Source organism: Scyliorhinus torazame, chromosome 2, assembly GCF_047496885.1.
Source record: "Scyliorhinus torazame isolate Kashiwa2021f chromosome 2, sScyTor2.1, whole genome shotgun sequence".
Lineage (NCBI taxonomy): Eukaryota > Metazoa > Chordata > Chondrichthyes > Carcharhiniformes > Scyliorhinidae > Scyliorhinus > Scyliorhinus torazame.
Genome location: NC_092708.1, coordinates 267,852,863 through 267,879,252, shown reverse-complemented (window position 1 = coordinate 267,879,252; position 26,390 = coordinate 267,852,863). Strand labels below are relative to the sequence as shown.

Below are 26,390 nucleotides of genomic sequence, written 5' to 3'. Positions count from 1 at the left end.
CCTCCCATCTGCTCCATAAAGTCCTTAAGCACCCTAGCTGCAGCCGGCCTCCTTCCGGTCCTGGACCTCGATCTGTCCAGCCCTGGGTCCAGCACCGTATTAAAATCTCCACCCATTACCAACCTCCCCACCTCTAGGTCCGGGATACGTCCTAACATACGCCTCATAAAGTTGGCATCATCCCAGTTCGGGGCATACACGTTCACTAATACCACCGCCTCCCCTTGAAGTTTGCCACTCACCATCACGTATCTGCCCCCACTATCCGCCACTATGGTCTTTGCCTCAAACATTACCCGCTTCCCCACTAGTATGGCCACCCCCCTGTTTTTTGCATCTAGCCCCGAATGAAACACCTGCCCCACCCATCCTTTGCGTAGTCTGACCTGGTCTATCAGTTTCAAATGCGCCTCCTGCAGCATAACCACATCTGCCTTAAGTTTCTTTAGGTGTGCGAGTACCCGTGCCCTCTTTATCGGCCCGTTCAGCCCTCGCACATTCCACGTGATCAGCCGGGTTGGGGGGCTCTTTACCCTCCCCCCCTTGTCGACTAGCCATCCCCTTTTTTAATCCAGCTCCTCACCCGGTTCCCACGTAGCTGTGTCCCCCCCAGGCGGCGCCACCCCGCCCCGCCCACCCCACCCCATACCAGCTCCCCCTTCTCCCCAGCAGCAGCAACCCAGTTAACCCCCCCCCCACCCCCCCGCTAGATCCCTCACTAGCGTAATTGCACCCCCCCAAGTTGCTCCCAGAAGTCAGCAAACTCTGGCCGACCTCGGCTTCCCCCCGTGACCTCGGCTCGCACTGTGCGACGCCCCCTCCTTCCTGCTTCCCTGTTCCCGCCATAATTATCATAGCGCGGGAACAAAGCCCGCGCTTCCCTTTTGGCCCCGCCCCAATGGCCGACGCCCCCAGCTCCTCCACCTCCCTCCCTCCCTCCCCCATAACATGGGAAAGAGAGAAAAGTTACAGGGTCGCAGGATTAACAACTTAAAAATCATCTCTTCCCCCCTTTTCCCCCCTCTTCGCCCCCCCATATTCGCCCCACCACTTTGTCTAAAACGTTCTTTTTATTAACCCACTTATTCCAATTTCTCTTCGACAATAATTGTCCATGCCTCATCTGCCGTTTCAAAGTAGTGGTGTTTCCCTTGATGTGCAACCCACAGTCTTGCCAGCTGCAGCATTCCAAATTTGACCTTCCTTTTATGAAGCACCGCCTTGGCCCGATTAAAGCTCGCCCTCCTTCTCGCCACCTCCGCACTCCAATCTTGATATACGCGGATCACCGCGTTCTCCCACCTACTGCTCCGAGTTTTCTTTGCCCATCTGAGGACCATCTCTCTGTCCTTATAGCGGAGAAATCTCACCACTATGGCTCAGGGAATTTCTCCAGCCCTCGGTCTTCGCGCCATAACTCGATAGGCTCCCTCCACCTCCAACGGACCCGCCGGGGCCTCCGATCCCATTAACGAGTGCAGCATCGTGCTCACATATGCCCTGACGTTCGCCCCCTCTGCACCCTTGGGAAGACCAAGAATCCTTAAATTCTTCCTCCTCGCATTATTCTCCAGCACCTCCAGCCTTTCCACACACCTTTTATGGTGTGCCTCGTGCATCTCCATCTTCACCACCAGGCCTTGTATATCGTCCTCGTTCTCGGCAGCCTTTGCCTTCACGACCCGAAGCTCCTGCTCCTGGGTCTTTTGCTCATCCTTTAGCCCTTCAATCGCCTGTAATATCGGGGCCAACAGCTCCTTCTTCATCTCCTTTTTAAGTTCTTCCACGCAGCGCTTCAAGAACTCGTGTTGTTCAGGGCCCCATATTAAACTGCCACCTTCCGACGCCATCTTGGTTTGTGCTTGCCTTCCTTGCCGCTGCTCTAAAGGATCCACCGCAATCCGGCCACTTTCCTCTCCTTTTTCCATCCGTGTCCAGGGGGGATTCCCTTCTGGTTTACCGCACAGTGTTTTTAGCCGTTAAAATTGCCGTTGGGGCTCCTATCAAGAGCCCAAAAGTCCGTTCCACCGGGAGCTGCCGAAACGTGCGACTTAGCTGGTCATCGCCGCACCCGGAAGTCAGCTGAGGTTATTTATGAAGACTGTGCCTTCTCAACCTCATCTGAGGTGTCATGATCCTCAGGTTAACTCACCACCAGTCAGCTCCCCCCCTCAAAGGGGAAAGCAGCCTATGGTCATCTGGGACTGTGGCAACTTTAATTTTTACCTTAATTGTAAATAGCACAAATGGAATTCCTTTATCCCGATCCTCTGGGTAATCCTGATTATAGATACCCAACATTAAGTCTTTGAAGTTTGATCCCATCTTTCTAACTCTCCTTGTGATTCCGGATGATATGCTGTTGTGTTAAATTGATTTATTCTGAAGCTATCCATAACTTCCTTGAATCACTTTGGCATAAAATTGGTTCCCTGATCTGATTGGGTTGCTTTTGGAGTCCATGGGCGGGATTCTCCAACCCCCCGCCGGGCTGGAGAATCGCCGGGGGGGGGCGGCATGAATCCTGCCCTGCTGCCCCGACGTCGGCTGCCGGATTCTCCGGCGCCGGTTTTTCGGCGGGGACGGGAATCGCGTTGCGCCGGGCGGGGTCCGTTGGCAGTGGCCCCCCTGGCGATTCCCCACCCTGCGATGGGCCGAGTGGCCGCCCATTTTCGGCCAGTCGCACCGGCATATATTACACCAGGTCCATACCGGCGGGACCTGGCTCTGCGGGCGGCCTGTAGAGTCCTCGGGGGGTGCGGGGGGATCTGGACCCGGGGGGGGGGCCCCAATGGTGGCGTGGCCCGCTATCGGGGCCACCGATCCGCGGGCGGACCTGTGCCGTGGGGGCACTCTTTCCCTCCGCGCCGGCTGCTGTAACGGTCCGTCATGGCTGGCGGGGAGAAGAGCCCTCCTGCGCATCTACTGGGGTGACGCCAGTACACGCTGGCGCTCCTGCGCATGCGCCAACTCGCGCTGGCTGGTGGAGGCCCTTTGGCGCTGGTTGGCACGGCGCCAACCCCGCCGACGCCGGCCTAGCCCCTGAAGGTGCGGAGGATTCCGCACCTTCCGGGCAGCACAACGCTGGAGTGGTTCATGCCCTCCTTGGCGCCGGTATGACCCGCCCCGCCGGGTAGCGGAGAATCCTGGCCCATATCTGGTAAAACATTTGGTTAACTTCTCTACAACACTCTTAGGTGTACTGTTTCTTAATGGAATGGCCTCCATGAGACTAGTAGACACATCCATTATAGTCAACAGATACTGATTCCCACTTTCAGTTTTAGGTCAGGGTCCCACGCAATCAATTAGGACGTTATTAAATGGTTCCTCAAATGCTGGAATGGGTATTAAAGGTGCTGGTGTGATTACAGTCTGAGGTTTCCCTATTACCTGACATGTGTGACATGTATGGCAAAATTCAACTGCCTCCTTCTGCAGTCCAGGTCAATAAAAATGGTTTTGTATTTTTGCCTGAATTTTCCTTACTCCAAAATGATCCCCTCCCAATGTGCTACCCGCAAAACTTCCTTTCAATAACCCTCCGGTAATACCACTTTTTAAAAAAATGTTTTAATTCAAGGCTTTTCAACACAATATAAATGTACAAAAAATGAAAAGGACAATCAAAGAGCAACAAAAGAACATCACAACAACCCACCCAACAACCGCAACCCTCCAGCCCTCTGACTCTGACCCCCCAGCACGTCCCGCCTTCTCCCTTTTTAACCCACCTTAATCCCCCCAAACCCCTCCCTCTCGATCACCCCTCAATCCTCCTTGAAAAAAATTCATTAACGATTTCCACCTCCGAGCGAACCCTTCTGCCCACCCCCGCAGAGCGAACTTGATCTTCTCTAACCTCAGGGATTCTGCCAGGTCGCTCACCCACACCCCTGCCTTCGGTGGCCCCAGGTCCCTCCAACATAACAAAATCTGTCTCCGGGCTATCAGGGAGGCAAAGGCCAATGCATCGGCCTCTCTCTTTCCCTGCACTCCTGGGTCTTCTGACACCCCAAATGTCGCCACTTCCTGACTCGGGCCACCCTCACCCACAGAAACGTGGACATCACATCCGAGGAACCCCCTCAGTCTTGCACGCGTCCAGAACATGTGGACGTGATTCGCGAGACCCCCCCCCCCGTGCACCATCCACACCAACCTCCACCCCCTCAAAAAAACTGCTCATCCTCGCCACCATCATGTGGGCCCTATGCACCGCTTTAAACTGGATGAGGATGCATTCACCCTCCGCAAAGCCTCAGCTCATGTCCCAGCCCCCAGCTCCTCTCCCCACTTCTCCTCCCATTTGCGCTTAACATCCTCCACCCGGGTGCCCTCCCAATCCATCAGTTCCTTGTAAACATCCAAACATTCCCCTCCCCTATTTTGTCCTCTGGCAGAAGCTTATTTTGAAGCACAGGAGACGGTAACCCCGGGAAAGACTGTACCTCTGTCCTCACAAAATCCCGAACATGCAGGTACCGGAACCCATTCCCCTTGGGCAACTCAAACAATTCCTCCAACTCCTCCAGCCCTGCAAATTTACCCCTATAAACAAGTCCCTGGAGCATTGAACCCTGCCTGCTGCCACCCCAGAACCTCGCATCCAGTCTCGGTGTCGCAAATCTATGGTTATTGTAAATAGGCAACGACATGCCCTCCAACCCCAAGTGCTGCCTACACTGTCCCCACACCCTCCGAGCCGACACCACCACTGGACTAACGGAATACCTGGCCGGCGAGAACGGCAGAGGTGCCAACAACAAAGCCCTCAAGCACGACCCCCTACATGACCCCGCCTCCACCCGTCCGCAAACAGACTTCTCCTCCACGGCCCATTTCCTCACCATCGCGATGTTTGCAGTCCAATAGCAATTGATCAAATTCGGCAATGTCAACCCCCCTGAGATCACTCCATTAACTTTTCTGAAAAACGATTTGGGGACAAAGATGGGGAGGTTCAGAAACACAAACCGAAACCTAGGCGGCATCGTCATTTTAACTGTCCGCACTAGCCCTGCCAACGACAACGGCAAAATGTCCCACTGTCCAAAATCCACCTTCATCCGCTCCACCAATCAGGCCAATTCAATCTATGCAGCACGGTATCATAGTGGATAGCACAATTGCTTCACAGCTCCAGGGTCCCAGGTTCGATTCCAGCTTGGGTCACTGTCTGTGCGGAGTCTGCACATCCTCCCAGTGTGTGCGTAGGTTTCCTCCGGGTGCTCCAGTTTCCTCCCACAGTCCAAAGATGTGCGGGTTAGGTGGATTGGCCATGATAAATTGCCCTTAGTAACCACAATTGCCCTTAATGTTGGTTGGGGTCACTGGGTTATGGGGATAGGGTGGAGGTGTGGACCTTGGGTAGGATGCTCTTTCCAAGAGCCGGTGCAGACTTGATGGGCCGAATGGCCTCCTTCAGCACTGTAAATTCTATGATAATCTATGCAGCTGGGCTCAGCTCCGCGCCACCTGGATACCGAGGTATCTAAAGCTCGTCCCCACCACCCTAAACGGCAGCTCCCCAACCTCCTTTCCTGCCCCCTAGCATTGATCGGGAACACTTCATTCTTTCCCAGATTCAATTTATACCCCGAAAAAACAGCCAAATTTCCCCAAAATACCCAGAAGCCCTCCAATGCAGCCCAACGTGTCTGAAATATATAATAAGATCATCTGTGCACAACAAACCCCTATGGTTGACCCCCCCACCCCCACCCCGCTCAATCCCTCTCCACCCTAAGCACCATTGCCAGTGGCTCTATTGCCAAGGCGAAAAGCAGCAGGGAAAGCGGACACCCCTTCCCACGGTGTAACCCAAAGTACCCCAAACTCACTCAGTTCGTCCACACACTCACCACCGGCGCCTTATACAGCAAACGGACCCAAACCACAAACTCCTGCTCGAACCTCCCCAACACCTCAAACAAATGGGCAGCACGGTAGCATTGTGGATAGCACAATTGCTTCACAGCTCCAGGGTCCCAGGTTCGATTCTGGCTTGGGTCACTGTCTGTGCGGAGTCTGCACATCCTCCCCGTGTGTGCGTGGGTTTCCTCCAGGTGCTCCGGTTTCCTCCCACAGTCCAAAGATGTGCAGGTTAGGTGGATTGGCCATGCTAAATTGCCCTTAGTGTCCAAAATTGCCCTTAGTGTTGGGTGGGGTTACTGGGTTATGGGGATAGGGTGGAGGTGTTGACCTTGGGTAGGGTGCTCTTTCCAAGAGCCGGTGCAGACTCGATGGGCCGAATGGCCTCTTTCTGCACTGTAAATTCTATGATCTATGATGAAATATGCCCACTCCACCCGATCAAAAGCCACCACTACCTCTACCTCTTCCCCCCCGTGGGCATCATAATCATGTTCAGTAACCTCCGAACATTTGCCGACAACTGCCTTCCCTTCACAATCTCCGTCTGATCCTTTCCAATCAACTCCGACACACAGTCCTCAATCCGCGATGCAAGCACCTTCGCCAGTAACTTGGCATCAGCATTCAACCACGATATCGGGCAGAATGACCCACACCACACCGGGTCCTAATCCTTTTTAAGAATCAGGGAGACAAAGTAGGGGGAGTTCCTTCTTCTCCCTCGCCTCATTATATGTCATCACCAGCAGTGGCCCCAGCCATTGTGGCCATACCTTCAATGAAAAAATCAATCCGGGAATACACCAGATGCACAAGGGAGAAGTATGAAAACTTCTTCGCCTTCAGCCTCCTAAACATCTACAGGTCTGCCACTCCACCCCCCCCCCCCCCCCCCCCCCACACACACACACAACCCCCACCCCCATGCACTCCATAAACCCCCCACAGCTTACTAGCTACTGCCGACCACCGCAACAATTTCAGGCTCAACCAATCCAGGCTCGGTTCCAGGACTGTATTAAACCGCCCCCCCCCCCCCCCTCCCCATAATCAGCCGATGCGTATCTAAATCGGGAATCCTCCCCAACATCCACCTCATGAAATGTACATCATCCCAATTCAGGGCATCCACATTAACATTATTTTTTTCCAATTAAGGGGCAGATTCGCGTGGCCAATCCACCTGCCCTGCACATCTTTGGGTTGTGGGGGTGAAACCCACGCAGACACGGGGAGAATGTGCAAACTCAACACAGATAGTGACCCAGGGCCGTCATCGAACCCAGTCCTGTGAGTTGGAGATGTGAGGGGAGGGAGTGAGTGTGAGCTGGAGATATGAGGGGAGTGAATGTGTGAGTTGGAGATGTGAGGGGAGGGGGTGAGTGTGAGCTGGAGGTGTGAGGGAGGGAGTGAGTGTGAGTTGGAGGTGTGAGGGAGCGAGTGAGTGTGAGTTGGAGATGTGAGGGGAGGGAGTGAGTGTGAGCTGGAGATGTGAGGGGAGTGAATGAGTGTGAGTTGGAGATGTGAGGGGGAGTGAATGTGAGCTGGAGGTGTGAGGGAGTGAGTGAGTGTGAGTTGGAGGTGTGAGGGAGTGAGTGAGTGTGAGTTGGATGTGTGAGGGGAGTGAGTGAGTGTGAGCTGGAGATGTGAGGGGAGTGAATGAGTGTGAGTTGGAGATGTGAGGGGGGAGTGAGTGCGAGCTGGAGGTGTGAGGGGAGTGAATGAGTGTGAGTTGTAGGTGTGAGGGGAGGGAATGAGTGTGAGTTGGAAATGTGAGGGGAGGGAGTGAGTCTGAGCTGGAGATGTGAGGTGAGTGAATGAGTGTGAGTTGGAGGTGTGAGGGAGGGAGGGAGTGAGTGTGAGTTGGAAGTGTGAGGGGAGGGAGTGAGGTTGAACTGGCGGTGTGAGGTGAGGGAGTGAGTGTGAATTGGAGAGGTGAGGGGAGGGAGCGAGTGTGAGCTGGAGGTGTAAGGGGAGGGAGTGAGTGTAAGCTGGAGATGTGAGGGAGGGAGTGAGTGCGTTGGGAGTGTGAGGGAGTGATTTATCAGTGACAGGGCTCTTTTCAGGATAACTATCCTTGTTTTGAAATGATGTGGAGATGCCCATGTTGGACTGGGGTGAGCACAGTAAGAAGTCTTACAACACCAGGTTAAAGTCCAATAGGTGAACAACCTGTTGGACTTTAACCTGGTGTTGTAAGACTTCTTACTTGTTGTGATGAATGATATCTGTATACACATGTACCTTTAATGCGTAGGCCCCTTGGGAACTGTATATAAGGTTACGTTCAGTGGGCAGCGTGCAGTGAGCACTTTTCTCGGCAGCTGTCTGGTTCTCTGGTAATTAAAGCCTTTGAATTATCAATCTTCTCTCCTGAGTCGTAATTGAGGGTATCTCAATTTAATTACCAGACTACATCAAGATGGACAGCGGTCTAAAGCCGGAGAAGCTCAATCTGGAAGCTCGGTCGCCGGAGGCCACTGAAATGTTTTAATACTGGCTCCGGTGTTTTGAGGCCTATCTGAATTCCTCAGAGACTGCAGTAGACGGACCTCGCAAGCTGAGCTTACTACATGCCCGGGTGGGCCACAGACTCTCCTCCGTGATCGAGAAAGCTACGACATATGAAATGGCGGTCGAAATCCTACAGAAGCACTTCGTAAAGCCGATAAACGAGGACACGCCAGACATTTGCTCTCGACATGCCGCCAGCACTCTGGGGAAACGCTAGACGAATACTTGGAGAGACTCACCGCGCTCGCCAGGAACTGCGACCATAAAGAGGTGACGGCAGAAGTCCACATGAACTTACATATTCGTGATGCTTTTGTGTCCGGTATCCGATCCACGTACATCCGGCAGTGGCTCCTAGAAGATGGAGCTAAGGACCTCCAAGGCACGGTGACGCTCACCTCTTCTCTGGAAGCGGCCCAGCATAATCTATGCACGTACTCCGCGGACCTTGCGAACCCCTCTCGATCCCCTCCAGACTCGGTCATGCTTCAGGCCTGCGCCGCTCGGCGACCCGCTCACACCAGGGGCCCCCAATGCTATTTCTGTGGGCAAGGCCAGCATTCACGCCAGCGTTGCCCGGCCCGCTCTGCTATCGCAACGAATGTGGAAAGAAGGGGCACTTCGCAAAGGTCTGCCTGCATGGGCCCAAAGTCCAGAAACAAAAGTCTCATCGGGCCCAGAAATCGAACTCCCGGGACTACAGGTCCCGCAATGCGGCCGCGCGGCTACTTCCTCATGTCATCGGCCTTGTGCGAGTCATGGGGGCGGCCATCTTGGCGGCGGCCATCTTCAAAACACAACACGCGCGACCGACGGCGGTGGCCATTTTGCGAGTCCGATTCAACCGAGGACTCTGACTTCCCGCAACTAGGAGCGATCACGCTCGATCAATCTCGGCCGAAGCACCTGCGAAACTCAATGATGCAGGTTCAAATCAACGACCGTGACACCCCCTGCCTTTTTGACTCCGGGAGCACGGAGAATTTTATCCATCCAGACACGGTAAGAAGCTGCTCCCTGCGCACCTATCCCGCCTCCCAAACTGTCACCCTCGCATCTAGGTCTCATTCGGTCATAATCACGGGGTATTGTGTCGCGAACCTCGCTATTCAAGGCGCCAAATACGCCCGTTTTAAACTTTATGTCCTCTCTCACCTCTGCGCCCCCCTGCTGCTCCATCTGGACTTTCAGTGCAGCCACCGGAGCCTGACACTGAAGTTCGGCGGACCACTCACCAGGCTCACGGTATGTAGCCTGGCGACACTCAAAGTTGCACCACACCCCCTCTTCGCGAACCTCACTCCCGACTGTAAGCCCATCGCCACCAGGAGTCGGCGGTACAGTGCCCAAGACATGACTTTCATCAAGTCAGAGGTTCAGCGGCTACTAAAAGAAGGGGTCATAGAGGCTAGCAACAGCCCTTGGCAGGCACAAGTACTGGTAGTCCGCTCCGGAGAAAAACAACGTTTGGTGGTGGACTGTAGTCAGACCATAAACCGCTTTACGCAACTCGATGCGTACCCACTTCCCCGCATAGCAGAAATGGTAAACCAAATCGCCCAGTATCGAGTAGTCTCCACGGTCGACCAAAAATCTGCCTATCATCAACTCCCTATCCGCCCAGAGGACCTCCCCTATACGGCCTTCGAAGTAGCCGGTCGGCTCTTCCACTTCCTCATGGTCCCTTTTGGCATCACAAACAGAGTTTTCCAAAGGGCAATGAATCAAATGGTGGACCAGTACGGCTTACGGGCTACATACCCGTACTTGGACAACGTCACCATCTGCGGCCATGACCAGCAGGACCACGACGCAAACCTGAGGAAGTTCCTCCAGACCGCCCGGGCCCTCAATCTGACATACAGTAAAGAGAAATGTGTGTTTCACACAACCCGGCTAGCCATCCTCGGCTATGTCGTGGAAAACATGGTTCTAGGCCCAGACCCCGACCGCATGCGCCCCCTTAAGGAACTTCCCCTCCCCCATAGCCCCATGGCACTCAAATGGTGCCTGGGGCTCTTTTCCTATTATGCCCAGTGGGTCCCCAGATATGCGGACAAAGCCCACTCATTAAGTGAGCCCACGGTTTTTCCCCTGACGGCTGAGGCTCAGTCGGCCTTCAGTCGTATCAAGGCCTATATCATCAAGGCCGCCATGCAGGCGGTGGACGAAACCATTCCTTTCCAGGTAGACAGCGACGCATCAGACGTCGCCCTGGCTGCTACCCTCAACCAGGCGGGCAGACCAGTAGCGTTCTTCTCCCGAACCCTCACCATCTCGGAAATTCGACACTCTGCAGTCGAGAAGGAGGCACAAGCCATAGTGGAGGCCGTGCGGCACTGGAGACACTACCGAGCCGGTAGGAGGTTCGCCCTCGTCACCGACCAACGGTCGGTCACCTTTATGTTCGATAACGCACAACGAGGCAAAAAAAAGAATGATAAAATTCTGAGGTGGAGGATCGAACTCTCCACCTACACGTACAATATTACATATCGTCCGGGGAAGCTCAACGTGTCCCCAGATGCCCTGTCCCGTGACACATGCGCCAACGCGCAAAAAGACCACCTGAGGGCCATCCACGATGACCTCTGCCTCCCGGGGGTCACCCGGCTTGCCCATTTCATCAAGTCCCGCAACCTACCTTACTCCACCGAGGAGGTCAAGGCCATGACCAAGGCTTGCAAGATCTGCGCGGAATGCAAACCGCACTTCTACAGACCAAACAGGGCCCGCCTGGTAAAGGCCTCTGGGCCCTTTAAGCGACTAAGCGTGGACTTCAAAGCGCCCCTCCCATCCACCAACCGCAACATTTATTTCCTCACTGTCATCGATGAATTCTCCCGCTTCCCCTTCACTGTCCCCTGCCCCGATATGACCTCGGCCTCCGTAATCAAGGCACTGCACAGCATCTTAACGCTGTTTGGTTTCCCCGCTTATATCCACAGCGACCGGGGTACATCGTTCAAGAGCGATGAGCTGCGTTGATATCTGCTCAACAAGCGCATCGCCTCGAGCAGAACGACCAGCTATAACCCGCGGGGAAATGGGCAGGTGGAGAGGGAGAACGCAACAGTTTGGAAGGCTGTCCTTCTAGCCCTACGGTCAAGAAGTCTCCCAATCACCTGCTGGCAGGAGGTCCTACCCGATGCTCTACACTCCATTAGATCGCTCCTCTGTGCGGCCACGATCGAGACCCCTCACAACCGTTTGTTTGTCTTCCCCAGGAAGTCCACCTCTGGGGTCTCGCTTCCACGTTGGCTGACGACTCCGGGACCAGTTCTACTCCGGAGGCACGTGAGGAGCAATAAGACAGATCTGCTGGTCGAGAGGGTCCAACTACTACACGCAAACCCTCAATACGCCTACGTCGAGCACCCCGACGGCAGGCAGGACACCGTTTCCCTGTGAGACCTGGCACCCGCTGGCTCGCCCACCGACGCCCCCCCCCGTCTACCGACGCTCCCCTCCCCGCACCGGCTGTCGACTCCGACAGCGCCTCCCCCATAGCGCCCCCTCCCCCCAGCCGGCGCCGGCACCAATCACCCTAGTCACCCCGGATACCCACTCTGCTCCAACGCGGGCAAAGGCTCAGACAACCGTGCTCCCGGATATACCACCACCGAGGATGACCGTATCCACCGCACCACCGCCGGAGCTGAGAAGGTCGACACAGACAATCAGACCACCCAAAAGACTGAACATGTAATCCCACTTCACTCCCAATGGACTATGCGTTTTTTTTTAAACAGGGGGTGAATGTGATGAATGATATCTGTATACACATGTACTTTTAATGCGTAGGCCCCTTTAAGACCGGGTGTGGAACCCTGGGGGACTCTGCCTCCGGCTCCGCCCCCAGGGGACTGTATATAAGGTTACGTTCAGTGAGCAGTGTGCAGTGAGCACACTTCTCGGCAGCTGTCTGGTTCTCTGGTAATTAAAGCATTTTGAATTATCAATCTTCTCTCCTGAGTCATAATTGAGGGTATCTCACTTGTTTTGAAAGTCAGGGCCCAAATAATATGCAGTTAAACCAATTGTTGATTTGTATGCTGGATCTTTAATTGCTTTACTTCCTACGATGTGCTGGTGGAGTGTGTATAGGCAATGCTGCAACGGGCTCATGTTCTCCAAAACATCATCTGCACCTTTCTCTTGTCTTCTTGTTTAGGGCTGGGCGGATGAAATCCTGACTATCGCTACCCATGCACTGTGCCACAATCCTCCTCGATCTGCCAGCATCAGTAAAATGTAAGTGATCCCCAAAGCTATGTGCAGAAATTGGATTCTGCCTGTAAATCATCGAGTTACTGACAGTGATTCTCGAAAGTACTACACCCCTCACAGCATGCATGTCTGAAAGAGAGAGCGTGGGTGTGTGTGAGGGAGAGTAGGTTTACATATGAGAGTGCTACATGTGTGAGTGAGTGTGTGTGTGTGAATCTGAGGTGTGAACTTTCGGTGGGGGTGGGTGAGGGGTGTATTTTAACACTTGGGTAGTCTCTGCCCTGTTCGGCAAGTTGGTCACAAACCAACTTTGAATAAAATTGCCCCACAGTGATATAATGCTGCAGGTGGCCTGAACAAGTAGAGTGGGATTCCCGCCCCTCAGTTGTGGGCACTGCTGGGACTGCGAGCAGTTGCATGAAGAGGACAGCATGGATAAGTCTGGTATTATTGGAGTAGGGGTTTGGGCACCCTAATAGAGATAGGAGTGGGGTGCGTGCTTTGGAGGCCAGGGAAGAGGCACAAAAAAGGGGGTATCTACCTTGAGGTGGAAGGTTGGCACCTCCCAAAGTAGGCATCCACCCTTCCTTCCTGTTTTTCCACCGGAGTTGGTACCTTTTGGGTTAATTGCCTTGTTAATAAGTTCAGTTTGCCCTTTAATGAGTTGTTTTATAAACAGTGTCTGTGCTGCCGGTTTCAGTTCCAACCTGACTTTAGTAACATGGGAAATTGGCATATTGACGTTCGATTCGTGTCCCAATGCCAGCACCTCAAATTTTACATGCACATGTTCCAGATATCCACATGTAAAATCCACCCAGAAGGGATGTGTGTGAGACACAGCTCAGAAAGATACACAAAAAGTACAAATCTGCAAAAAGAAGCTGCTGAATAAAGGACAGCCAGACTGTAAGTGAAATTACTGGCTGTAGAGAAAAGGACAAAGGAAAAGCAGATACAAAAGGACTGCCAACAAAGGCTGCAAAAAAGTGACAGAGTGAGCAAAATGAAAATTACTGAGTGAGTAAAAGTGGCTGCAGTAAATTTTCCAATACCATCTCCAGTAATATTGGACGGTGATATGTGGCAAAACTGGTATTTTTCCCACTTACAATCAGCACCGGAGATGCCAATAATGTTTGTTTTTTTAATGAGTGGAATACTATCCCACCAGCGTCACCAATAATGTTGCCAAATTAACTAGATATGGCAGTTATTAATGGTAATATTGCTTTTCAGAGTCGCCAGGTATCAAATGATACCACCACAAGGCTTTACTGGATATCGATCAATGACCAAACAACCAGTTAGTCAGTTCAAGTTCAAAGATAGTTTATTTACACAAGGATTACTTCGACATGCAACATAAAACACTACAAGTTAAACTACACCGAACAACTACAATAACCTATACTTCACTTCAGGGCAACCGGCTCTTTGCAGAGGAACAAGGCCTTTGTCTGGATCTTGCGTGGCTGGGTGGAAGAAGTGGCTCTGTTTCCGCTGGGCTCATCCGTCTGGTAGCGATCGTTGGTCTTGAACTTGTCTGTCTGGTCGTTATGCTGCACTTGGGTTGGCATAGGCCGGATCCAAGATAGATCGAGCACATGGCTGTGACTCTTCTTATCCCTTTGGGATTTTGCGCTCTTTGGGGTGGTCCTTAGCTTTGGACCCAATAATTCGACAGGCTTCGATCACTGCCTTCGATTTTGGCCAATAAAGGGGCGGGTGCCTTGATGGCTGGGCGTGTCCTTAGCTGTCATTGATCTTGGCTGTTTGGGCTTTCTTAGCAAAGGGAGTGGCGCTGGTTAGTCTGCATCTATATCGGTTACCTTTGTTCTGGGGAATTGGGCCATTAGAATGCAAACGAGCTCAGGGTTTCGATTGCATCTAGCTCTCTGGGTTGCAAATACACACACAAGTTCTGAGTGTGTCTGAGTCCTGGGTTGGCCATAATTCCCATGGTCCTTTGAAATGAAATGAAAACCACTTATTGGCACAAGTAGGCTTCAAATGAAGTTACTGTGAAAAGCCCCTAGTCGCCACATTCCGGTGCCTGTTCGGGGAGGCTGTTACGGGAATTGAACCGTGCTGCTGGCCTGCCTTGGTCTGTTTTCAAAGCCCGTGATTTAGCCCTGTGCTAAACAGCCCTTGCAGGTGGCCATCTGAGATGGCTACAATGGGAACAAGCCTGAAGAGTCGTCACACTTTTAACACTGCTGGAGAAGTGTGAATCAATCTAAATCTAACAGATGAGTAAAGAAGAAAGACGACAGTTTGAAAGCCTTGAATGCACATTTTAAACCTGAGTGAATGTTACATATGAATGTTATGTATTCAACATGAGAGTTCAGAGTAAAAACTAGACTGTTGAACAGTATGTGATGGCAGTAATGCGGTTGGCAGAATCATGTGACTTCAGAGAGCTAAAAGCTGATCTGATTAAAGATAGATTAATCTTAGGAATGAGATCTCACTCGGTCAGGGCAAGTCTAATGACAGATGAGGAATTGATGCTGATGAAAGTGATAGACCTGTGTCAAAATACAGAGGTTGTGAAACATCAGCTGCAGTATATGTATAGCAGAGCAGACCAGGAGATACATGATGCTGAGAGACAGGCCAAGAGCAGGATGCAAATACTGTTGGAGACAGCATACGCAGGAAAATAAGGATTTCCCAGGATGTGGAGAACAGTGTTTTAACCTCAAGGGGCAAAATCATTATGCACCAGAAAAAAGCAAAACAAGCTGGAACTGATGGCTACTGGATGTGTCGCCTGATGAAGGACTATACATGATACAACAAACTGATTCAGTCAAGTCTATAGGAGACAAATAGTTTGTTACTATTACTCTCCTTTTGCAGTCTTCATGATATCAGGCGAACAAGAAAGGCCATTTAGACACCGGTACCTCATGCGACACAATGACCTTCGCAGAACTGTGTGAAGTGGCTCAACATGGAGGTCTGAAAATGAAGCCCTTAGAAGTAAGATTGAAGCTATATGATGGCACTATATTCATACTGAGAAGACAAATTAGTTTGATGGCCCGATGCATTGGCAGGAACAAGTCTAGAGCTTGGACGTGTCACAGTGCACTAAACCAGTGACAAACCGATCCGAGAGCAGCACAAAAATGCGTTTACAGGGTTGGGATGTCCAACAGGAGAATATCATAGATCCCTACAGTGCAGAAGGAGGCCATTCAGCCCATCGAGCCTGCACTGACCCTCTGAAAGAGCACCCTATCTAGGGTCAGGCCTGTAGCCCGTAACCCAGTAACCCAGGCTACAAAGCGAAGCCGAACAGTATCTCTGGCAGCAGCGCACCCCTCCCCGATGAACTCAATGCATTCTATGCTCGGTTCGAGCAGGTAACCAACAATCTGCTGGCGAGTGCCCCAGCAGCCCATAATTCACCCATACCCACCATCACAGCTTCCGAAGTCAGATTGGCCTTCCTGAAAGTGAACCCTCGGAAGGCGATGGGCCCAGACGGGATCCCTGGTCGTGCACTCAGAGCCTGCGTGGACCAGCTGGCAGAGGTATTCACGGACATCTTTAACCTGTCCCTACTCCACTCCGAGGTCCCCACCTGCTTCAAGAAGACCACCATCATACCGGTACCAAAGAAGAACCAGGCAACGTGCCTCAATGATAACCTCCATACTCCCAGAACGCCTTGATCCACTGCAATTCGCATACCGCTGCAACCGGTCCACATCAGACACCATTTCCCTGGCCCTACACTCATTCCTAGAGCATCTCGAAAACAAGGACTCCTACATTAGACTCCTATTTATTGACTACAGCTCCGCCTTCAACACCATAATCCCAGCCAAGCTCATATCAAAGCTCCAAAACCTAGGGCTTGGCTCCCCACTCTGCAACTGGATCCTCGACTTTCTGACCAACAGACCACAATCAGTAAGAATGAACAACAACACCTCCTCCACAATAGTCCTCAACACCGGCGCCCCGCAAGGCTGCGTACTTAGCCCCCTACTCTACTCCCTGTACACACACGACTGCATGACAAAATTTGGTTCCAACTCCATCTACAAGTTTGCTGACGATACGACCATAGTGGGCCGGATCTCGAATAACGATGAGTCCGAATACAGGAGGGAGATAGAGAACCTAGTGGAGTGGTGTAGCGACAACAATCTCTCCCTCAATGCCAACAAAACTAAAGAGCTGGTCATTGACTTCAGGAAGCAAAGTACTGTACACACCCCTGTCAGCATCAACGGGGCCGAGGTGGAGATGGTTAGCAGTTTCAAATTCCTAGGGGTGCACATCTCCAAAAATCTGTCCTGGTCCACCCACGTCGACGCTACCACCAAGAAAGCACAACAACGCCTATACTTCCTCAGGAAACTAAGGAAATTCGGCATGTCCACATTAACTCTTACCAACTTTTACGGATGCACCATAGAAAGCATCCTATCAGGCTGCATCACAGCCTGGTATGGCAACTGCTCGGCCCAAGACCGCAAGAAACTTCAGAGAGTCGTGAACACCGCCCAGTCCATCACACAAACCTGCCTCCCATCTATTGACTCCATCTACACCTCTCGCTGCCTGGGGAAAGCGGGCAGTATAATCAAAGATCCCTCCCACCCGGCTTACTCACTCTTCCAACTTCGTCCATCGGGCAGGAGATACAGAAGTCTGAGAACATGCACGAACAGACTCAAAAACAGCTTCTTTCCCACTGTCACCAGACTCCTAAATGACCCTCTTATGGACAGATTTCATTAACACTACACCCTGTATGCTTCATCCGATGCCAGTGCTTATGTAGTTACATTGTATATGTTGTGTTGCCCTATTATGTATTTTCTTTTATTCCCTTTTCTTCTCATGTACTTAATGATCTGTTGAGCTGCTCGCAGAAAAATACTTTTCACTGTACCTCGGTACACGTGACAATAAACAAATCCAATCCAATCCAATCCAATCCCTACCTAACCTGTTGGACACTAAGGGGCAATTTAGCATGGCCATTCCACCTAATCATCACATATTCTGACTGTGGGAAGAAACCGGAGCACCCGGAGGAAACCCACACAGACACGGGAGGACGTGCAAACTCCGCACAGAGGCTGGAATTGAACCTGGATCCGTGGCGCTATGATGCAACAGTGCTAAGTACTGTGCCACTATGCCACCCCAATATCATCTGCAAGTGGGTGAGAGTATAACACTAAGAGAAGAATTCCGGCTGCCCTTAAGTCAAGCCAAAAGGAACAAGTTAGAAGAGCAGGAAAAGAGGGGACTAATCAAAGTAAAGTGACAACTCCTAAAGACTGATTTGGAGTCCTGGCAGCAATGAAACCACCTGGAAAGCTATGAGTATGCTTCAACCCAAAGGATCTAAATAAAATGATGAAGAGCTCTCATTACCCAATGACATGATGTGGAGATGCTGGCGTTGGACGGGGGTGGGCACAGGAAGAAGTCTTACAACATCAGGTTAAAGTCCAACAGGTTTATTTGGAATCACGAGCTTTCAGAACGCAGCTCCTTCATCAGGTGAATTGTCACCCCATGACAATAATGGAAGGAACTTTTGCTGCAAGTTGCCTAGGCAAAGATATTCACAACACAAGATGCGAAGGATAGTTATTGGCAAGTGAAGTTGGACGAACGCATCAGCTTTTTAACAACATTCTGGTTGCTGTTCGGCAGATGCAGGGTGGGGGGGGCTTGTTGGCAGGGGGGGCTTCGGCGGGGGCTAGGAGGACTGATGGGGTGTGGTCCGGGGGTGGGGAGCGGGGTTACAGGAGGGCACAATCTGGCAGGCTGGCTTCGCTCGCGGCTGGAGCCATGTTGTAATGAGCGGCTGTCGCAGGTCGCCGCCATGCGCATGCGTGACCACGGACCCGGCCATTCTCCGTCATATCTGTAGGTAAAGCCGGGGCTTTACGTGGTGTGGCTGCAAGCCCCCGCCGGCCGGAGCATCGGCTTTATGGCCGTAAGACCAAAAGCTTCCTCCGGACATAGCCACAAAATTGGAGAATCTAGCCCAATGAATCTGACCTTGTTCAAATAAAGCGAATTACCCAACAAGATCTAACTCTACAAGCGCCACAAGAAGTAATGATGAAAGGATGGCCTCCCAGCATCAAGGACACACCAATGGTCACAAGAGCATGTTGGGCATACTGAAATGAATTGATGGCCCAAGATGGCATCTTGTACAAAGGAAGTAGAGTCATAATTCTAAAGGAGATGAGGGGAGAGATGCTGAAGCACATCGATGCAAGAAATCAAGGCATTGAATTGACTCTGAGAAAGGCAAGAGAAGTCCTCTATCAGCCAAACATGAACAATGAAATTCAAGACCACAAAAACAAAAAATTCTGGATAAACTCAGCAGGTCTGGCAGCATCTGTGCAGAGAGGAACAGAGTTAACGGTTCAAGTCTGTATGAACTGAAAAGGGATGGTGAGGGGGGTGGGGCAGAATGGAGAGTCCGTGATAGGTTGAATTTAAGGAGAGATTGACAAAGATGTCATGGACATGAGACAAAGGTGCTGTTAATGGTGCCATTAGAGTGTGAATAGTGGCTAAGGTAGGATAGTAGAATGTGTTAATAGGAGAACAGAGGATAATGTTCAGTGGGAACAAGACTAAACAAGGGCCAATGGCCACGTGGGGGAGGGGTGAGGTTGTTTTGGGACAAGCCAGGGGAACCAGATAACAGTAAACAAAAGGCGGGGGGGGGGGGGGGGGAGTTCACAGTCTACATTTGTTGAACTCAATGGTGAGTCCAGAAGGCTGTAACATGCCTAATCAGAAGATGAGGGGCAGGATTCTCTTGTCCCGCCAGCCCCGTTTCCGTCACCGCACGCCCCCGCCAGCGGCATGGTCCTCTTTCTGGCAGCCAGCTAATTGGGGGGGGGGGTCCCATTGTGGCCATTCCAGCCATTCCACGGCATCAGAAAACCCGGGGCCTGAGTGCGCTGCCGGCGATGCGGTGGATCCCACTGACGGAGAATCCCGCAGGAGGTATTGTTCTTCCAGTTTGCACTGGGCTTCACTGGAGCATTGCAGCAGGCTTAGGACAGATATGTGGGCATGAGAGAAAGATGCTGAGTTAAAATGGCAATTAACCGGAAGGTTGGCGGTCATACTTGCAGACGGAGTGAAGGTGTTCTGCAACGTGGTCAACTAGTCTGCATTTAGTCTCCCCAGAGTAGAGGAGATCACATTGGGAGCAGCAAATACAATAGACCAAGTTGAAGGAAGTGCATTTGAAATCATGCTTCACTTGAAAGGAGTGTTTGGGCCTTAGGACAGTGAGGTAGGAGGATATAAAGGGTCAGGTGCTGCACCCTCTGTGAGTGCATAGGAAGATGTCGTGGGTAAAGGATGAAGGTTTGGAATGATAGAGGAGTGGACCAGGGTGTCATGGAGAGAGTGGTCCCTGTGGAATGCTGATGGGAGGAGTGGTAAGGGGAAGATGTATTTGGTGGTGGCATCATGCTGCAGTTGGCGCAACTGGCAGAGGATGGTCCTTTGAATATAGAGGCTGGTGGGGTTAAAAAATGAGCACAAGAGGGACGCTATCATGGTTCTGGGATGGAGGAGAATGGGTGAGGGCAAATTGCAGGAGATGGGGCACACACAAACGTATGCCTTGTCAACCACAGTTGGGGGAACCTTAGTTGGGAAAAAGGCCCTGTTTTTTAAGGTGGCATCACAGCAATCAGCCAGTCAGGAAGAAGAAAACCAACCAGCTGTATTGAATACACAACCACCATCAATCCCAGAGGTCCATTTGTCCTCAACAACCACAATGGACAACAAGTCACTGTCGTGTTGGGTGCTCTGCTACACAGACGAACCAACATGGTTGCAGATGGTACAACTCTGTTTTATTACTATCAATAACAACATCTGTAAACTTGTTACTGTGGTTCGTTCATTACCCTTTAACCTGTGGACCCAGCCCTAACACTATCTTGGAGAGGCACTCAGCACTTGGTGTATGTCTGAGTGGCACGCTTGGAGCTCTGTACCCTGAGCTATCTCCTGCTGGAATGAGCGGGAACTGTGGTGTTCCCCATTTTAGAGTGCATGTGCCCTTGCTTGTGATTGGCTGTGATGTTGCGTGTGTGTTGATTGGTCCGTTGATCTGTCCATCAGTGTGTATGTGTGTTGCACCATGATGTTTATCTGAATATCATGACATCCCCCCCTTTTATTACAAATATATGTGCCTATGTGTTAATAAATATAGATGTGTACTGAGAGCAGCTGAATGTGTGTGTGCATTATCTACAACATGTACATGAGGCTAAACTATATACATAGGAAGGTGTCAGGTGCAACATAGCAACGAGGTTGTACCATAAACAAAACAAGTATAAACATCAAGCATCAAAACAAACTCCTGTAACGACAAAAAGAGAAACATATTAACATTGTGGCATAAAACTTTAGTGAGTCCAATGTTCAAACTGGCTCATAAGTCCAGCCTAGTAGGTAGGCGACGAATTCGGATTGACCGCCTCAAGGGTGGGTCAGGATCCACCAACTGAGGAATGGGCCTGGCCACAGGCGACAGAGGAATGGGCATGGTGGCAGGAAGCTCCACGAAGTCGACATCAGGAACAACAGGAGGGCGTGGCACCGGTGTATGATCACGTAGCGAGCGCGGAAGCAGGTGAAGAGCCCGGCGATTGCACCGGCGAATGGAGCCATCAGGCATGCGAACAAGGAACGAGCGGGGAGCCACGCGTCGGAGAACTTCGTCAGTCGCCAACCAGCCACCCTCTGGTAGGTGGATGCGGACGTTGTCTCCAGGCGCCAAGGCAGGAAGACCAGTTGCCCGAGTGTCATGTGCCATCTTCTGCTGAGCACGCTGTTGTCGCATCCTTTGTAGTACTGGAGCATAGTCGGGTGTAGGAACAAGAATGGATGGCACAGTGGTCCTGAGGGCGCGACCCATCAACAGCTGGGCTGGTGAGAGGCCAGTGGCTAGTGGAGCCGAGCGATAGGCCAGCAGGGCTAAGCAGAAATCTGATCCGGCATCAGCAGCCTTGCAGAGGAGCCGCTAGACGATGTGAACGCACTTTTCCGCCTTGCCATTGGACTGGGGATGCAGAGGGCTGGGCATCACGTGTGTGATGCAGCAAAAGCAGCAAAAGAAGACCATTCTTGGCTCTCAAAACAGGGCCCATTGTCCGACAGGACAGTAAGCGGAATGCCATGGCGAAGGTGTATTTGCAGGCCCTGATGACAGCGGACGATGTCAAATCGTGCAGGCATATGACCTCTGGATAATTCAAAACGTAATCTATGATGATGACGTAGTCCCTGCCAAGCGCATGAAAAAGGTCCACACCCACCTTCGCCCAGGGGGACGTCACCAACTCATGGGGCTGAAGCGTCTCAGGGGGTTGCGCCGGCTGAAGCCTTTGGCAGGTGGGGCAGTTGAGCACCATGTTGGCAATGTCATCGCTGATGCCCGGCCAGTATACAGCTTCTCGGGCCCTCCATCTGCACTTCTCAACCCCCAGATGGCCTTCGTGTAGTTGGTCGAGGACCAGCTTGTGCATGCTGTGTGGAACCACAATCCGGTCCAGCTTTAGAAGGACACCGTCAATGACGGCCAAGTCGTCCCGGACATTGTAGAATTGTGGGCACTGTCCTTTGAGCCATCCTCCCGTCATGTGGCGCATCACACGTTGTACAAGGGGGTCAGCCGCAGTCTCCCGGCGAATACGGGCCAGACTTGAATCATCAGCTGGTAGATTGGCCGATGTGAAGGCCACCTGCGCTTCGACCTGACAGACGAACCCCTCCGAGTCGGGCGGTGTGCTCACTGCTCTGGACAGGGCATCCGCGATGATGAGGTCTTTTCCCGGGGTGTAGACCAGTTGGAAGTCGTACCTCCAGAGCTTGAGCAGAATGCGCTGGAGGCGAGGGGTCATCTCATTCAGGTCCTTTTGTATGATGTTGACCAGGGGGCGATGGTCGGTTTCCACGGTGAACTGAGGGAGACCATAAACGTAGTCGTGGAACTTGTCTATGCCGGTTAACAAACCCAGGCACTCCTTCTCGATCTGCGCATAGCACTGTTCTGTGGGGGACATGGCCCGTGAGGCATAGGCGACCGGGGCCCATGATGCAGTGTCATCCCGTTGCAGGAGTACCGCCCCAATGCCGGACTGGCTGGCATCAGTCGAGATCTTCGTATCTCGAGAGGTGTCGAAGAACGCCAATACCGGGGCTGAGGTGAGCTTAATTTTGAGCTCTTCCCATTCCTTCTGGTGTGCGGGCAGCCACTGGAACTCCGTGGACTTCTTGACCAGGTGGCGAAGAGCCGTTGTGTGGGAGGCAAGATTGGGAATGAACTTCCCCAGGAAGTTGACCATCCCGAGAAAGCATAGCACTGCCTTCTTGTCTGCCGGCTGCGGCATGGCTGTAATAGCTGTCACTTTGTCTGCATCCGGACGCACCCCTGACCGGGATATGTGGTCCCCCAGAAACTTTAGCTCAGTTTGGCCAAAAGAACACTTGGCTCGGTTGAGGCGCAGGCCGTGTTCCCGTATCCGCGCAAAGACACGCTGGAGACGACTGATGTGCTCCTGTGGTGTGGTGGACCAGATGATGACGTCGTCAACATAGACGCGCACCCCTTCGATGCCCTCCATCATCTGTTCCATGATCCTGTGAAATACCTCGGATGCCGAGATGATGCCAAACGGCATTCTGTTATAGCAGAACCTGCCGAAAGGAGTGTTGAAGGTGCACAGCTTCCTGCTGGACTGGTCCAGTTGGATCTGCCAAAAACCCTTTGAGGCATCAAGCTTTGTAAAAATTTTAGCCCGGGCCATTTCGGGGTAGTGTTCCCTCATGATGTTGTTGTTTAGGTCTTTCGGGTCGATGCAGATCTGGAGTTCACCAGAGGGCTTTTTAACGCACACCATGGAGCTGACCCATGGCGTGGGCTCCGTGACCCGGGATAGCACTCCTTGGTTCTGGAGATCCTACAGCTGCTGCTTGAGGTGGTCTTTGAGTGGTGCTGGGACTCTACGGGCTGCGTGAATGACCGGGGTGGCATCCGGTTTGAGCCGTATTCTGTAGGTATAGGGCAGTGTGCCCATGCCCTCGAATGCCTCCTGGTTGTGGGCGAGGAGCGAGTGGAGCTGTGCCCTAAATTCTGCATCCGGGAAGTCTGATGTGCCTTCTGGAGACAGAGCGTGTACCCGCTGAACGAGGTGGAGAACCTTGCATGCCTGTGCGCCTAGCAGGGAGTCCTTTGATGATCCAACTATCTCGAAGGACAGTGTGGCCGTGTATGTATTGTGTGTCACCTGGAGCTGGCAGGATCCCATGGTCGGGATAACGTTTACGTTGTAGTCGACCATCTTACAACGGGATGGCCGAATCGGTGATCTGACCTTCAAGGCGTAGAAGGCTGACCATGCTATTAGGTTGGCGGAGGCACCAGTGTCCAAACGGAATGTTATTGGTGCTCGGTTGACCGTTAGGGTGGCACACCATTCATCACCCGGATTGACACTGTTCACTGGCATCGGCTGGTGGGTCCTGCTTGGGGACATCCGGTTCCTGTCAATGACCGCAACACGGAAGGCTTCCCAGTCATCTGTATCACCGGTCTGTATATCGTCAGGATATGACTCGGTGTATGGAGGCTGAATGGTCCGCACGTCCCTGCGAGGCTGGCGGAATTTGGGGAGCGTTGGCAGGTTGAGCTGCTCGACAGCAGGCAGCATAGTGGCCCATCTTGCCACAGCAGAGGCATTGTCGGTTCTTTGCTGGTCATTGCCGCTTTAAATGTGCGGATCCACAGTTGCCGCACGTCGTGACGTCATGGCGTTCGTTGCGCCATCGCGCATGCGCAGTTTGGTCCTACGTAGAGCGCGCCTGCGCATCACGTCCCTCTGCGTCGGTGTCTCTTTTGGCGCGTCCAAGCGCGGGAGGCCGCGGAAAGCGCGCAAAATGGCCGCCCTCGTACGGGCCGCGGGCCGGGAGGAATTCGATCGCCTGGACCCGCTCGGCCTCGTAGGACCCCTGCCGTGCCGATTCAGCCGCCTGGAATTGGGAGTAGCGGCTGGTCGTGTTTTCATGGAGGACGCAGGCTTCGATTGCGGAGGCTAGGGCGAGGCTTTTAATTTTGAGGAGCTGCTGGCGTAGGGTGCCCGAGGTGACCCCAAAAACTATCTGGTCCCGAATCATGGAGTCGGAGGTGGCCTCGTAACCGCAGGACTGCGCGAGGATACGGAGGTGTGTTAGGAAAGATTGAAAAGGCTCAGCCTTACCCTGCAGGCGCTGCTGGAAGAGGTACCTCTCGAAACTCTCATTTACCTCGACGCTGAAGTGTTGCTCGAGTTTAAGAAGGATCGTCTTGTACTTCGTCTTGTCCTCACCTTCCGCGAACACCAGGGAGTTGTAGATGTGGATGGCGTGTTGCCCTGCCGTGGAGAGGAGGAGGGTGATTTTCCTGGTGTCCGAAGCATTCTCCCTTTCTGTGGCTTCTAGGAAGAACTGGAAGCGCTGTTTAAACAGCTTCCAGTTGACGCCGAGGTTTCCAGCGATTTGGAGCGGCTGCAGCGGGCTGATGGTGTCCATGGCGCAGGATGGCGGATTCCTGAAGATGTGTAGGTAGGTCTCACAGGTACTGGGTTCCAATCCTGGTACTATGTCGTGTTGGGTGCTCTGCTACACAGACGAACCAACATGGTTGCAGATGGTACAACTCTGTTTTCTTACTATCAATAACAACATCTGTAAACTTGTTACTGTGGTTCGTTCATTACCCTCTAACCTGTGGACCCAGCCCTAACACTATCTTAGAGAGGCACTCAGCACTTGGTGTATGTCTGAGTGGCACGCTTTGAGCTCTGTGCCCTGAGCTGTCTCCTGCTGGAATGAGCAGGAACTGTGGTGTTCCCCGTTTTATAGTGCGTGTGGCCTTGCTTGTGATTGGCTGTGATGTTGCGTGTGTGTTGATTGGTCCGTTGATCTGTCCATCAGTGCGTATGTGTGTTTGCACCATGATGTTTATCTGAATATCATGACAGTCACTAAGGCAACAAGGGCCACAGGAACGAGATTCTCCAGACAAGGAACATCACCCAGACTAATAGTGATATCAACGTGCATGCATTTTATTAAGACGGAAATTTAAAGACCATTGTGCAATGTTTGTGCAGGGACTGACTAGTAGACAAACAGTTGTTAATGCATGTGAACACTGGGTATGGAGGGGGTAACTTGGGTAACTAACAGTCACACAGGATCATGCATACAAATGTGTCTTTTGGTCACTAGTCAAAAGGGGATGCTTGAATGAAAAGGGAGATGTTTAGGCTTTGTGAATGTAATCTTGTGCTACCTGACTAACTGGCTTGCCATAGCCAAGTGACTCTGCCATGAGGCAAGCACTGTAGCCTGCCATTTCCAGCATTTATTAAGACTGTAGTTCATATGCGCCTGTTGTAAATTCTAAAAGCCAGGCCTACCCCACTTGCTCCTCACTTGTGCCTTACTACACTGCAACACACTAGACAACATCCTGTTGAAGTGCCAGGGGTCTCACTGCTGGCTGGAAATCCAATCAGGCAGTGACAAGGCCTTGCCCTGGAAGACCCTGGGGGCAGATGTCTCACGTACCGAGAGCTGCCAGCCAATCAGAGGCCAGCAGCTCTTTCACTCAGCAGCGCTACTGAGGAGGCCATGGCTGGTGCCAGAAGGCAAGCGCCAGATCCCAGAATAGTGAAGCA

General features: G+C 52.2%; 1 protein-coding gene across 1 annotated transcript in view; it reads left to right on the top strand.

Moving 5' to 3' along the window:
- LOC140407222 (1-phosphatidylinositol 4,5-bisphosphate phosphodiesterase beta-2-like) overlaps positions 1-26,390 on the top strand; it is a 190,485-nt gene that overhangs the window by 37,979 nt on the left and 126,116 nt on the right. The window contains 1 exon segment of the mRNA XM_072494874.1: positions 12,566-12,645. Coding sequence (XP_072350975.1) covers positions 12,566-12,645 — 80 coding nt within the window.